At 48.5% G+C, this 15,708-nt stretch overlaps 1 protein-coding gene across 5 annotated transcripts in view; it reads right to left on the bottom strand.

The window, feature by feature from the left end:
- DHRS12 (dehydrogenase/reductase 12) overlaps positions 1-13,338 on the bottom strand; it is a 36,308-nt gene extending 22,970 nt beyond the window's left edge. For 3 of the 5 annotated variants that reach the window (XM_074378114.1, XM_074378116.1, XM_074378115.1), the window contains exons 1-5: positions 13,181-13,338; positions 9,482-9,615; positions 7,721-7,803; positions 3,422-3,514; positions 2,060-2,141 (exon numbers count right to left, since the gene is read on the bottom strand). In XM_074378114.1, coding sequence (XP_074234215.1) covers positions 2,060-2,141; positions 3,422-3,514; positions 7,721-7,803; positions 9,482-9,615; positions 13,181-13,236 — 448 coding nt within the window. In that variant the 5' untranslated portion in view covers positions 13,237-13,338. The remainder of the gene's footprint in view (positions 1-2,059; positions 2,142-3,421; positions 3,515-7,720; positions 7,804-9,481; positions 9,616-13,180) is intronic. The other 2 variants (XM_074378117.1, XM_074378118.1) reach the window with 2 other exon arrangements.
- Positions 13,339-15,708: the final 2,370 nt, after the last annotated feature.

Genomic DNA, 15,708 nt, shown 5'->3' with positions numbered 1-15,708 from the left:
TTGCCATCCAGTAGAGCAAGAAGGCAACACCCCCAACCCCGCCCCCTGGCATGACCCGGCATTTGCATACTTTCGGTACCTTAGGCAAGGATGCTGCGTTTAGAACAAAGCAAAAGATAGAAGTATTTTGTACTAAGCCTGCACCATTTCATAGCAAGCTTCCAGGTATTTGTTTGAGTACAGGGAACTATATTCAATTTCTTGTAATAGTATATAATGGAAAAGAATCAGAAAATACATATGTGCATGTATGTGCGTAACTGAATCACTGTGTACACCCGAAACATTGTAAATCAACTACATTTCAATAAATTTTTTTAAATTTTAAAAACAGAAGAAATAAATGCAACCTCATTGCTGGGGAGAAAGGTTCTCCCCCACTCCTGACGCTCCCTTCCTCATGGAGAGAGGACCGTGAGTGCGATGCTGCCCCCCTCAGCGCCCTCCTCCCTCCACTGCGAGGAGTGGAGCACTTCAACTGAGCAAATCTGGGAGCAATAGACTGAGCTTGCTCAGCTCTGCTCCCCACTTCCCCCTCTTCCTGGGGGAGTGTCTACCTGAGGCCAGCCAGCTGCAACAAAGCAGGCGAGGATGTCTAACTGTGGGGTTCAATACCAAGGAAGCCACTGGGCTCTCACAGGAGCCACGCCCTTCAGCCAGCCTTCCCAGTGACAGCAGTGATACCTGGCTCTTACCCATTACTCCACGATCTGACTCCTCGAATTGTTCAGTTCTTGGGTGGGAAGAGGTTTGCCATTTAACAGACACCCTTGATGACCCCGACAACCACATGAACCCTCGCCCTTCATTTTGTGACTTAGGATTAATTAAAATACCTTTTTAAAAGCTTAACTTGCTATGAAGAAGTGGTCCCTGATTTACGATGGTTTGAAAGATGATTTTTTGACTTTACAATGGCGTGAAAGCGATACACATTTAGTGGAAATTATGCTTTGAATTTTGGATACTGATCTTTTCTCTGGCTAGTGATGCACAGGACAAGGCTCTCTCATGATGCTGGGCTGTGAGCCACAGCTCCCTGTCAGCCTCGCCATCGCCGGCGTGAACAACTCATATGCTTAGAACCATTCTGGACCCAGACAACCATTCTGTTTTTCACTTTCAGTACAGTATTCAATAAATTACATGACACATTCAATACTTTACTATAAAATAGGTTTTGTGTTAGATGATTTTGCTCAACTGTAGGCTAATATAAGTGTTCTGAGCACGTTTAAGTTAGGATGTTTGGTAGGTTAGGTGGATTAAATGCATTTTCAATTTATGATAGTATCAAGTTCCGATAGGTTTGTTGGGACCTAACCCCACTGTAAGCTGAGGAAGATCTGGACTCCAGACCTCTTGGTTCAAGAAGGAGACAAGCCAAAGAGGTTAAAAGCTCAGTACATTGGTTCTCAAACTTCAATGGGCATTAGAATCACCTGGGGGCTTTGTTAAAACAGATTTCTCAGCCTCATCCTGGTTTTGGGTTCAGTAGATCTGGGGGTGAGACCTAAGAATGTGCATCTCTACCAAGTTCCCCAGAGATGCTGATGCTGCTCTCCCAGGAACCCTACTTTGAGAACCACTGGCCTGGCACAAAATGAATCAGCTATTACAGAGCAGGAACCAAAACCCAGGGGTCCTGTGTTCCAGGTGGATGCCCTTCTTGGTCCATCTTCTTGACTCTTGGTGGCGCCTTCCTCAGCCCTGACTGGAGGTTCCCTTGGCTGCAGTTTTCACGTCTGCACTTTCTACCTAAGATGAGCCTGCTCTTCTCACCAAAGTCCTGTCTACAATGAGCACTGAGCTTCCTAGAAAAATACGCTTTAACAATACTAAGTATTTCCGGCACTAACACATATTACAAAAAACACAAGAACAGTGTTTCGTAAAGAAAAGGTGATGCACTGAAGGATAAACTTCAAGCAAAGGCAGTCATGCATGCCAAGGACCAAGAACCCAAAGAGTTGATCACTGTTTTTCTGATCCTTCCACGGGGTCATCCATGTCTACGTTTATTTTGCTAAACACAGACAAGAAAAACCACTCTACTTACCCAGAGTGTTGGTGGCAAAGTTTTTTTCAAGTCCATCTTCTGTGAGCTCTCTTTTATTGACCATGCAGCCTGCATTATTGATCTAGAAATCACAGTTCTTACTTCAAAATAGGGCCAAAGGACTTGTTGCCAAACCAAACAGCTTCCCTTCCACCCACATTCATGGGACAACAATTCTCCTTAGCTGTGCCTTCACTCCAAACCCCTTCCTGGACACTGTCATTTGTGAAGCAGGCTCAGCCGCAGAACTAGGCAGAGACCTCCAATGACCAGAGCTTGGCCGAGCAACCTAATTCCCAATAAGGCACCCCAGGAATTTGTCTAGACCAGCGTCCAGCTACATTTCAAACGCTCCAAAGCCATACTGCTATTACTGATTTTTTTCCTTAAGCTACCTCCCTTATTTCAAAGTGTCAAAAACTAAAGATACTCTTGTGCACATACATATGCTGTGAATCTAAGAATTCAGAACTATGCAAAGACTTTTTCAACACGACTTTAAAAATGAAATATTTACACACATTAGTGTTGAGCTTAATTCTTATTTTGCAATCTACTGCTGAGTTACTTTTAAAGGACAATGACTCAACCAGAAAAATAGTCAAGGTTGCCTTTTCTTTGGTAAAGTGCTTATTAGCAACCATATCCAAAAGCAATGGGTTTTAGAAATACATAATATTAAAGGTGCTCAAAGAGTCACTACTTTCAGAATCGAATATGTCGTTTTGTAGCTTTGCACATGTAAACTGATTTTATCTGCACTAATGAAAAATTGCTTTCAATGGCTCTCAATTATATGCTTCAAATCAAGATAGTGCTATTAGCATCAGCAGTGCGAAGAGTAACAGCAGAACAAACCCCAGCACATTTTAAATGGATCGCAGCAGATTTGGGCCTCAACGAACATTTTGAAGCCCATTAGAACCTATCTGGGGCGGGAAGGGATAGCTCAGTGGTAGCGTGCATGCTTAGCATGCACGGCAATTTGCTAGCCTGCAGCAGGTCATTCTTTTGGACTAAGCTTTTTATTTTTATTTCCCGGAGCCTCTAAGTTCCATACACCAATCCCCAAATCTACAGAGCACGGGAATACAGCTATACAAATCATCATTCTACTCAAAAAATGAAACCTCCCATCTCCTCACAGACCCAGTGGATGGTCCTGTCTTTTCCTCACAAATCTCATGTGGTGAGGTTCACTCCAGTGAGTGAACTGGGTGACATTAACAGGCCTCACCATGAAAGATTCTCACTAAGGGGTCGCCGTAAAGATCCACAAACACACACATCCGTCAACATCCACCCAGACGAGAAACACACACGCGTTGAGATCTGTCCCCTACTTATGTTTACAAAGCTCACCAGGACATGGAGTGTGTGTTCCTGCTTGAAATTTTCCACAAATTCCCAGATTGCCTTGGGATCAGACAAGTCCACAATGTGCAGGAAGATGTTCTAAACCAGAAAACAAAAAAAGTTATAAAGCTTTGGGGAAAAAAAAATATATATAGATATATATTTTTTCATTTTTAATGGTTTTCAAAATATCTTACAACTTTTAATGGAAAAAAATATGAAAATGAATATATGTATGTATATGCATGACTGGGACATTGCACTGTACACCAGAAATTAACACACTGTAATTTGACTGTACTTTAATTTAAAAAAAAAGAAGCATATAAAAGAAAAATCAAATCATTTGGAATGATTCAAAATGGAAAGTCTCATGCCTCAGAAGTGCACCATTGCTCAGTTTCTTGGGAATTATCCAGAAATATTTTAAGCATATGCAATATTTATACACATATATTTTAGACATTATATATTATGTACTTTAAGCATTATATGTGTGTGTCCCCTTTCCATATAAATAGGATCAGACTATACATTCTTCTATATGCTTCTTTTTGGTTCAACAATATATTGTGGATTTTTTTTGTTATATATAAATCTACCTTATCTCTTTTAATGGCCACAGAACTTACTTTTGCATGGGTGTGTCATAGTTTCCTACTGATCATTTGGGGTTTCTGTCAATATTTTCCTCCTAAGAGACTGTCTAAGGCCCATCATAATTCTAAGGTGACAGCTTCCTCTGTGACTCAGTCCTTGCCTAGGATGCGAATCAGCTTCTGCCCTGTGATACGGTCGTCTCTGGGCAACTCCTGGATGGAGGAGCCAGGCTGACTGCCCCTTGCCCCTGTGGCGGGGCACACAGCCCCACATGTAAATGACCCGTGCATGTTGGTTGTTTAGCTCTTTTGTTCTGTGCCTGTGAAACTTGTGTTCTCAGTACCCCGTGAACGCGACGCTGTTCTCTCTGAGCTCCAGCAGATGCCAGGGACTTCTCACCCACCCAAGGCAGGATCCCCGCTGCTGGGAACTGAGCCTACAGTGCCCTGCCTGTTCCCCCATTAACTGGGCCACCGAACCCAAGGCTGTAGTAAGAATCTCCTTCTACTGATCTTAAAAAATATTTTCTCACCCTGAGACAAAGGTCCAGAGAATGAGAAAACAAAAGCAATCTCACATTTTCATGACTCAGAATGTCTGGAATCAGCTTGACTACCTACCATATTCGGCTGAAGTCTGGCACAACCAAACACTCCTCTACCTTCAAGGGAGAGGGCGAGCATTGTCGGTACAGGACTGGGCTCTTTTTCTGCAGGCCCTCGTCCAGGGGGTGGGCACAGGGCTGCTGACTCACCCTCGGCTCGGCTGTGAGCCGCTACCAGTGACGGTAAACGGAGTCTGGACACCTAATCCTTTCATTCTGAGGCCTTCCCCGCAATCACCCTCAAACTCCCTCCCACCCAGCAGGGCAGCAAAACACACAAAAGCCAGATTCAAAAGACAACAAAATTCAAATAAGCTACAAAATCCAAGCGAGCGAAAATCAGTTCTCCTCTGATCATTCCACAGTCTCCTCGAGCTTCCTGGAAGTACCCAAGATGGCTCAGAATTTAAAAGAGGCAGCAGCAGGGAAGAGGGAATCACTGTTCTAGATAAATCAACACGGAGCCTGGTGAAATGAAGTGTCGTGGAAAGGTGAAGGAAATCACCTGTCCCCCCCGGGTGAAAACAGGAGAGGCCAGCAGTCTGCTGTGACCAAGAGGAGGAACCTGCAACAGGTACCTGTGTGTACAAACCCTAATCTGCTGATCTCCATGTGACAAGGCTGGACCAAGGGGCCACCGGCCCCCTGTACTCACTCTATAAACCTGGGATGCTAGCGTGGTTACTGAAACTGAGCAAAACTCAACTGGGATCCTTTCTGTAGATGAGCCACCATTCAGCCACTGGGTGGCCCAGAAGTCATGAGGTGACATTACGGGAACCTCTCTACCCATGGCAGAGGGTGAGTCTGAAGAGCAAATGGAAAACAGCACATGAATGTGCCCTTGGAAGTGGCAATTACTACGTAAGAACAAGGTGGTAGTTAATACGAATGTCTAGGACTTGGGAAGCTAAACCGATAATTCTCAAGGAGATGGAATTCCACGTTGGCCTGGGAGAACTGGAGACCAGAAACCCCTGTTTTTAATCTTGGTGTTTTGATGTTGATGGAGTCAATCTCCACCAGACAGAGGCTCACTTCCAGCCCCTTCCTGCCGTATCGGGAGTGTGGTAGGAGTGAAAATGTTGCCCTGGCACTTTACGTCTGTGATCTTTCTCCTGGAAACCCATCACTCCATTCTAATCAATGAAAAACACATCCGACCAACCCCAGTGGAGGGATGGTACACACACCACCTCACCAGGACTCTTCAAATCCATCAAGATCATCAAAAACTAGAGAAGCCTGAGAAACTGTCACAGCCAAGAGGACACTAAGGAGACATGACAACTAAATGTAATGTGGGGTCCTCGCTGGGATCTGCGAACAGAAAAAGGGTGTCAGGGAAAAACTAAGGAAATCTGAATGGACTTTGGGTAGTAATAATGTATCAATATTCACAAACAGCTGCTGATCCCAGCCAGACCTGGAGGGTGCTCCGAGTCCGGGAAACCACACCCATGGGGATGCGCCGACGGGTACCACGAGCCCCAGACCCTCCGAGCTCTCAGTGCTGGAGGTCACTTACAAACACAAAAGAGGAGGGAATTTCCTGTGGGTTTGTGCACGTGGATGGGGAGGCAGTAGGTGGAGGGCTCCCTCTCTTCCCACCCCAGGAAACAGGCTTGCTCCCCCTTTCGGCTCTACCTTCCCAAAGATGAGGCAGTTGGGTATCAGGATGGCTCAACAGTATAAAAAACCATATTGTCATCTTTTCCTATATAAATCCACTTTGTGAAAAATGTAGCCCAAACCACAGCAGGCTGGAATCCAGGCGCGTCCTCCTCTGCCCATGGCCTGAGATTAGTATTCCTGTTGCATTCTGCAGCAGCACCACTGAAAGTTATCAGCGGGCAGACAGCCAGCTCTCCATCTCGAGGGCTGCAGCCCCCAGATCACAGCCGCACTTGCAGACATTAGAGGAAGATTTAGAGACCCTCCTGCTCGCCGCCAGCACTAAGCCTCTGGAAGGCACCTGACGGTCAGAGGCTGCAGAGTCTGCTGAGAAGGGAAAGGATGGGCCACTGGCTTTGAAAACATTCTTTAAAGATAAATAATAACCTTCATGAGCAGATGCAAAATATCCCATTCTAGATTGGGGCATTTTTTTCGTTTGGCCACAGTCCCAGCCTGCGGGAGTGAGGCATTGTCCGCCTCTCCCCAGGCTCCTCCCACGGCCCCTCAGGTGTGGGGGCTGCTGGAGAAGCAGGTGCACAGGACAGAGGAGGAAACTCCAGGCAGGACTGCAAGGAGGACGCTCTTCAGTGACAGTGTGGGGCCCCTTCTCTCCGCCTTACAGTGGGTCCAGGGGTTTCCACTGGGGTCAGCTTCATGGGCCCCACATCTGGGCCCCACTTGTTTTAACACTCTGCCTTCACCATCTCTCTCTCTCTCTCTCTCTCTCTCTCTCTCTCTCTCTCTCTCTCTCTATATATATATATATATATATATATATATATATTTTAATGGAGGTACTGGGGTTGAACCCAAGACCTCATGCATGCTAAGCATACGCTCCACCACTGAGCTATACCTTCCCCAAGCCCGCCGTCTTCAAATTCTTAAGTGTTTTTTACACAAGGGTTCCACACTGTCATTTTGCACTGGGCCCCACAAATAGGGTAGCTGGTCCTTGTTCCAACTCTTCTAGAAAAGGAAGACCACAGAACGTGCACCAGTGCTGGAAGCTCTCGTCCCAAAGTGGCTCTCATCAAGACCAAAATGCTGTCTGTTGTCCCTCTTTATCGGAGGGCCGTTGGGTCAGTTCACAGCTTGGCTCACCCTGAGTCCCCCCTGACGTGTCTCACTGACGTGGGTTCCTTCTGGGGGAGGAGCCCCAGCAGTGCGTTGTCCCATGCAATGTCTCCGCAGCAGGCTGTGGCCCCGGCCCCAGTCAAACCTCACTGCCCTCGTTATCCCGGGTCGAGGCCAGCCTGTGAAGCGCGCGGCTCCGACACTGTGGGCTGAAGCTGTCTCCACAGCGGAAGCACCCACAGGCCACTGCCAATTCAGGGAGCAGGGGCAGGAGTCCAGCCCCCACCCGCCAAGTCCCTGACCCTGGAGGCAGGAAGCCCCAGCGGGAGGCACGGAGAACAGCTTACCCGGTTACCGCTCTCCCGGATGATCTCACCTCTGGCACCTTCTGCTCGGTTCTGATCGCGACAAACCAGGTGAACTGTGCCACCTGGTGGAATTGAACAAAACCACCAGTGAGGGACAGCGATGGTGGTAACTGTGGAGACCAGCTTTTCCAAATGAGGAATTAAGACATACGGGCTTGCAGAAAGAGTACCTGAAATTGCGACTATTCTGGAAAATCTAGACAGATGGTCCCCACAGTCAGAGCAGCAGGTGTAAGAGAGAGGGGCATCCTGAAACCTGTCCTCCTGCCTACCTGGGCTGACTGATGATGCATCTGGGATAACGTCCTGATTTTTTAAGGATCTGAATACATCAAGTATAAGAAGGGTCTGTCTTGGTCACACCTGCCTCCCAGAGCATCTCACAGCGTACCCAACACAGAGGGCTCAACCTGGCTGAACTTTAGACCCACTTGGGAAGTTTTCAAAAGCTCCACATGATGGGCCCAGGCCAGGGTATGTTTTAAAAGCTCCCCAGGTGAGTGTAATGTTCAGCCCAAGTTGAGAAGCACTGGCCTGATATGTAGCAGGAACTCAATAAATAGTTACTGAATGGCTGAATCCACAAAGGGCACTCAGACTATTTCAGCAAAGGCCATACCATCATCAACCAAGGCGTATTTAAGGGTAATGCCCTGGCTGCAGTCGTGAAGACGTAATCATTGCAGAACCTGCTTTCTTCACCTAAAATAGCCCACTTTATTAAATGGGGTCTGCTTCATGGGAGGCTACAGGCTAACCACACCACCAGCCCCTGTTTCACCCTCCTCCCCACAACACTTCAGAGTACCTCCCAGCTGCTGAGATGCAGTTAATCTTCCCCCTGACTTGGCAGATAATTAAATACAGCTCCAAATGGTGTAACATTCCCCTGGAAAATGCCTAACTGAATTTTAGAGAAAAAAATAAAACATCTCGACTATCTTGGAAAGTGATAAATTCCCAACCTATTTCCCCAACTCCCGCTAAAGCAACCATTTTCCCCCCAAGAAGTGGCTCTGGAGAGTCACAGCAGACATTTCTAGCCACCAAGTGCCATTGAGTGACCCAAGGCACTTGAGCTCATGTAGGAAATTTTGGTATTTACCCAGAGGAAGACTTCAGCTGGTTGAATAATTTATGGGCACCCAGAGAGCCACTTTCCAAAATCAAGGTTAGGTTTGAGAAAGAGGAGGCTGTCTCCAGCTGCTCTAACCCTGGAGGAGAGACACCAGCACACAAGGAAGGAAGAAGGAAGTTCAATGCCCTCCCCTCCACAATTATTCTGGGGGCACTGGTTCTTAAAGAGGCCCACAGCCAAACTGTGATGGACTCCCCATCTCCTTCCCGCACTCCCACCCTGTTCTTGTTGAGAAGACAGGAACCAGGTATTCCAGTTTTTTTGTTTTAAGGTTCCACTGGTGATTCAGACACCTAGGGTTGGCAGGAGCCCCTAACTGCTCTTTATCAGAAAGCACTGGCCTGTGGACAGAACTCTAGCTCCCCTGTGAATTAACTGTGTCGAGGAAAGCCTCCTCTAGTCACCTGTTCTGTCCACCTCCAGCTTGAAGCATAACGCACAGCTCAGAAAGCTGGCAGCTGTGCCGATCACCATGGGGTCACTGTTCAGGGCTGGCTGGGGTCTTCCTGACCAGCCCATGACATGGGGCACTCTCCCCGGTGTGGACCGACCACAGGCTGGCCTCGGGGCCCAGGGCACACACGAGTCAGCAGGCCGCTCACCTCGCTTGGCTATCTCGATGGCGGTCGCTTTCCCAATGCCGCTGTTTCCACCGGTGACCAAGAAGGATCTCCCAGGAACTTGGACCTCCAAGTCATCAGGGACAAAGTCCTTGGAAGCAGACTCATAGCCACTCCTGGAAGCAGCAGACCCACAGAAGGAATGGTTGTCAGGAGCTGGGAACACAATCTCCCGCAGGGAGAAAACCTACTCCTGGGCTGGGCACTATAGGGCATGAACAAGGAGGCAGGTAGAATTATATGATGCCTGCATTCCTGCAGAGGAAGAAAAGTCTCCTTCAGAGCCACAGGGTGTGTGCCGCACAACTCTAGGGGGCGCTAGCGATGGGAGATTTGTATCCTGCAAAAGACAACTTTCTGCCAGACGACAGCAAAGCACATTGAGAAGGCGGTGTTTTTTTTCTAATTTGTACAAAGGCATCACGTTGGATAGAGACAACCCTGAGCTCCTCGACTGTTTCTCTCTGCTTTTTGAGATACCTCCTGTCTTCACCATCCTAGCATTTCCTGGTTACAAAATTGGCAAGAGGGGTGGAGGCAGGATGGAGGGGGACTGGCAGGAGGAGACCCTGAGGGCGGAGCTCTTCCCACATGGCAGGCTTGGTCTCAGGTGGCAACTCTCACCCAAAGAGCCGATTCCCTGCAACGTAGAATGCAACTCTTTCCCCTGAAGGTTCTGGAAGACTCCCAGTGCCCTCCCCACACCCTGTTTACATAGAGACTGCCAACAGCTGGTCTCCTGCCCCAAGCCCCAGTACAGCACAACGGCCAATTACATGCCTGGACACTGGTGAAGAGGCCAAAGAATGTTTATGAGCTTGGGTTTGGTTTGGAAGGCATTGCTACAGGGGCAGTCAAGAGACCAAGAAGAATGTTCCTGTTCCCACCGGCTGTGACTCGCCCAAACACCCAGGGCAGCTCGGAGGACGGCCCTCTCGTTGCTTCTGCTGTTCACTAAGCAGCCCACTTAGTGGGGCAAGTAAGACTTCTGCCTGTTCCAAGGCTTCCTGAAAGGCTGACTTGAAACTAAAAATAATATCAATAATGAGGGCTTTGGATCAAACAACCTGGCTTTAAAGCACAGCTCTGCCTCTTATCAGCTGTGCACGCTCATGTGTCGGCTTAACCTTTCTGCGCTCCTGTCTCGCCTCATCTGCACAAACGGGGCGGCCTAGGTGAGATAATGTCCGTAAGGCATTTATCACACACTTGGAATAAAGAATTCAAAAACCAGCAGTTGCTATTATTATTAGTTATTAATAATGACATGAATACCCTTCACATTCAAAATTAAGCTCTTCATTTGCAGCTGCCCACTCCCCCTGCCCCCATGCTTCAAATCATTAGGGAATTTGAGAGTGTTTGAAACTATAAGCAAAGATGAAGCTGGAAGATTTGTTTTCCCCTAAGAGTGGGGGTCCCAGGACCACCGTGAAAGGATTTTCTTACAGAAGAAAGTTTCCCTACAAAGAGCCAAGAGGCAGGGAGGGTATAGCTTAGTGGTGGAGCGCAGGCTTAGCATGCACGAGGTCCTGGGATTCATCCCCAGCACCTCCATATAAATAAGTAAACAGAAACCCTAAAGACCTCCCCCCAGGGGAAAAAAAAGAAGAGCAAGGAGTCAGTGACTAGGGGCCTGGACAGGAGAAGGCACTGGTGGGGCGCGAGTGAGAGCTTCCCGAACCACAACAGGGCTGGAAGAAGAGCAGGCCACAGAGAACAGGCCCCGAGGGAGTACCCCACGGGGAACAGGCCCAAGAGCCCCTTCCTCCCAGGGACAGGAGCGGAGGGGCTGTCCTCCGGGACACAGCTAGAGGAGACTTTAGCCTCTGGGCCACCACGTTGATCCTATTAGAGACTATGTTTTGCTGAGGGCGGCTCCTGTGGATTAAACCTCTTCCTCAAACTCCAGGCCAGGGGCCAGTTGCCAAGTGGGTGGTGCCAAGCTGGCCTGCAAGCCTCCCTTTGTCCTTTGCCTTCAACACAAGGATTCCATCCTGATCCAATCTGTTGTTAATAATAAGACAGCTTTTTTGGTATCCTCCTGCCCTCTGTTTTTAATCTTTATAAACTCTCCATATCAGTGGTTATTTTGCAAACAGAGAGAAGCAAATGACTTGCCCAAGGTCACAAGATGGTAGGTGACAAAGCCCATGGACAATTCCATTCTTTCAGCATCCAGCCTAGGCCACCATCTACCTTGCCCGTGGTGCTCAGAGCAGTCCCCAGACAAGCAGCACCAGCATCACCTGGGAATGTCTGTGGAGTCAGACATTTCAGGGTGAGGCCCAGCAATCTGTGGTTTCACGTGCCCTCCAGGTGATTTTGATTCAAGCTCAGCAACCACTGTCTTTAGTGTTTCCTGAACCCCTAGTACAGAAATCACCCGGTGGCAAGCTCCCAGCACGTTCCTCCCAATTTACCAACATGGAATTTGCTTAGGTCCCACCCACACCCACTAGGGGCTCAGCAGTCAGTCACTGGTGTTTAATTGCCCCTGGTAATTCTTAGCTTCAGGTAGTTTTAGGAAACTGATTAGATTTTGCTGCCTCGGGGCCCAATACAGGGAAGCTTTATAAAAATACAGATGTCCTAAGAAAAAAACATTGTAAAGCAAAACTACAGACTCTCACAAAAGTGTAGTCTTCCCCTCCAACTCACTAAATGCACAACAGCAGGGAAACTCGCCTAAGTTTGCATCCCTCCAATTCTACGAAAGAGTCTGGGGAGAGACTTTTAGAAGCCTGCCTTCCTGGGGCAGGAAGCTGACTCAAGCCCTTCCTGCTGCATTCTGTGTAACATGGAAAGACCCAGCAAATGGTGGCCACTGCGAGCACACCCCTTTGAAAGAGAGAGGTTGCCAGCGTATGTATTCACCTAAACTCAGCGGCTCAGGGATGACAGCTACACGTCCCACATTCTCTGCAGCACTGACCCCTAAGGAGCGTCTGCACTTTTCCCAAAAGTGAGGGGTGAAGAGATGGGAGCAGCAGCAGCTGTCTCCCCTTGGAATGACGCCTGGGGTCCTGGGATGATACAAATCTGCCCAGGCTGCGTTGGGAACTGATAAAAGCCCTAGTGCAGGGAGAAAAGGAAGTCTGTTAGAGATTAATGGGCTGCTTAGGAGAATCACCTGTAGGATTTTTATAAAACGTCAGTATAGGCCCCAGTGCACACCAACTGAATCATAATCTCTAGGGAGAGGGCCTGAAAACTGGTACCTTAAAATCTCTGCCGGTGATTCTGATGTTCATATAGGATTGAGAAACACTAAAAACCATCTCTCCATCCCCAGAAGTGGCACCCCCTAAAACCACGGAGGCAGTAAGCGGAGCCTGCCTAGCAAGGCGCCAAGGTAACGCCCAGGAGGCTCGTAGGCGCCGGGGCCGCCTGACGTCAGTGGGTGGGACCCCAAGGCGGCAAAGCCCCGCCCCCGGGCGCAAGCCCCGCCCCCCGGAGCCAGCCGGGTCCCGGAGCGCGGAAGGGTCGGACCAGGCCAGCTGCCCCCACTTGTATCTGCCGGCTGCCAGCCAGCGGCCGCCACTGTCGCTTAGCGGGTCCAAGCCGCGGGCGCGTCCCCGTTAGCGCTGAGGTGGGCCACGTGACAGCCAGACGGCCCCGCCTCGCGGCCGGCAGTGCCCGTGGCCCGCGGCCCTCGGCGCGGTACCCTGGCATCCTTACTTGGTGTATTCGCGCAGCCCCTTGGCGAACCACGCGGCGCTGCGGTAGAGGAGCATGGTGGGGCGCACGCCGCACGCAGAGTTCCGCGGCCCCGCACTCCCGGTGCCTCCGCCCAGCCCCTCCCGAGCCGCCAGCGGTTACATCATCCCAGTTATGTAAGAGCCGCTTTCCGGTGCTTTTCTCCACTGGGAGAGAAAGATCCGTACGATGGGGAACGTCCCCTTGCCCCGGCTCTGGAGAGCGCCCCCTCCAGCCCTGGGTGAGGGAATCCAGACCCTGCTGCGGGCCGCGCTCGAGGTCCGCATAGTCACCTCGGGGTTGAAACCGGGTGTCAGTACGTGTTTGAGGAATACCTGCCTGCTGGGTATGACTGGGATGCAAAAATGGCACTGCAACACACCGAGAATTTGGTGACTCAGAAAGTCATGTGTAATAAAAACGATGAGGCTATTGATACTAAAAAGATGTCTCCATCTGATGGGTTTTATCATAGTTCCCACCTATTTTACTTCACATAATACCCCCAATAACTCAGCGGAGGGACACTGTCTTTTCAGCAGGTGCCGTAAATCAGGTTAGTAACGTGCACACAGTGACACAGGTTGGGAGACAGGGCTGGGTCTTCCTCGCCAGAGGTAAGACTGTCTCCAAAGTATAGACTTGCCATTAGTTTTGCAACGTCGTGTAGTGCCAGGGAGGGCCCCTTAATCTCCTCCAAATCTTCATCGGTCTCCCTGATTCCCCAAGCCCAAATAAACATAGTGTAAATAAATTTTTAAAAAGCATAGTGGTTGTGGCAGCCTACATGTTATTCCCTCTGGGCCCTGTTACGTAGGACTCAGACACCCTGTCCACATCTGACTTTTCATCCTTAACTCCATTTTTGGCTCACTCGGTTGAATTCTGTGCTGTTTAGCCCAGCTCACCCAGAGACTAAGCCACTCTTACATAAGATGTGAGGAGACCAGCTGCTTTAATGGCCTCATTACCTAGGATATAGGATATACGATGTAGGATCACTGCCCCCTCCCAAGTGGGTGTGTTTTTAATTCAGAATATCCTTTGAAATAAATTTCCCCAGAACAGCTTGCTCCTCTGAGCAGGACTGTGAGGTTCCACTGCATTGCTCTGACTCTTGACAGAGTGATGAAAGGAAGTTCAAACAAGTGGCATTCTGCAAAGCCACCCGGCCTGGTGTGACTCTCAATGCCAGTCAAGTTTGACTGGGAGAATATTTTGGACCCTCGGAGTTACACAACTGTGCTTTGTACACTCTGTGTCAGTGATGGAAAGGTATCTATCAGTCTCTCTCACCACCTCAGGAAATGTGCTTTTGGCTCACAGAGGGGGTGAGAAATTCTTTTGAACCACACAGTGTATTGAGGGCATCAGCAGCGCCTTGCAGTAAAAAGGTGGGTGGAAACGCAGCTCTGTCAACCTGCCATGTGAACCCCGGTATGCTGCAGACCCACTCGGTCTGAATTTTCTTCTTTGTAGAATGGGAATGAATATGTGCCCTTCGTGGGATTGCTGTGATGATTAAATGCATTTCTAAAGAGCTTATTAGCAAAATGCCCCGTTTCATACTAGGTGATCAAAAAATGTTCACTTCCATCCTTAAGTTTTCTTCTCCTTCTTTCCCTCCTGCACTACAGCCATGCGTGTACATTTAATCCACGTTCCGTGAGTGCATGAACCGTGTAATGTTTATCCTCAAATCAACAAGTATCCACAGGGTACCTAGGGCATGCATTGTACACACTTTAGAGGAGGTTTTAAGAAAAGACAACCCCTATCTCCAAAGGGGCTTCCACTCTTCCCTGGGTAACAAGTAACACACACACACACAAAAGAAACAAAGGACAGGACCTGATTAATAGGAAAGGGTCCCGTTTAAGTAGGAGTTAGCTGAGCTGGATTTTAGTCCCATTTTGTCACTGATTCTCATTGCAACCCTGGGTAATAGTCATGAAATTTATTGAGGGCTTCATATGTCCAACATCATGGATTCTCTCACTTACTCCTTACAACGACCTAGTAAGGTTGCTCTCACTATAATTCCCATTTTACAGATGAGAAAACTGAGACTTAGAGGCTAAGTCACTTGTCTGAAATCACAGTAAATACACACTGGAGCCAGGATTTCAGCCAAGCAGTGTGATTCCAGAGCCAATAGCCTCTCACTTTGCGTACTGTATGGGGGCAAGTCACTTAGCCTCTCTGGGCCTCAGTTTTCTCATCTAAATGAAAAGGAGATCAGATAGATGACATCTGGGGTCCCTTCTAGCTCTGACTCTCTGTGACTAATAAGAGAATTACAGGAAGACGATAAATAAGTTAGGCCCAAGGTGCTTTTAAAAGAGCGACATCCAGTGGATGTAGTTGCTTCATTTCACGTGGGTAAAAAGCCTCGAAAATATTTCTTATGTGTCCCTGGTTCCAATTTGCTACTCAAAAGCCACACAAAGAAATCATCCTCCAAAGCTTCCTTCTAATTGATTTAGAGCTCTGAAGCTAATTTTGACCAC

The sequence above is a fragment of the Camelus bactrianus genome, chromosome 14, assembly GCF_048773025.1.
Source record: "Camelus bactrianus isolate YW-2024 breed Bactrian camel chromosome 14, ASM4877302v1, whole genome shotgun sequence".
Classification (NCBI taxonomy): Eukaryota; Metazoa; Chordata; class Mammalia; order Artiodactyla; family Camelidae; genus Camelus; species Camelus bactrianus.
This window is presented reverse-complemented; position numbering and strand designations above follow the sequence as displayed.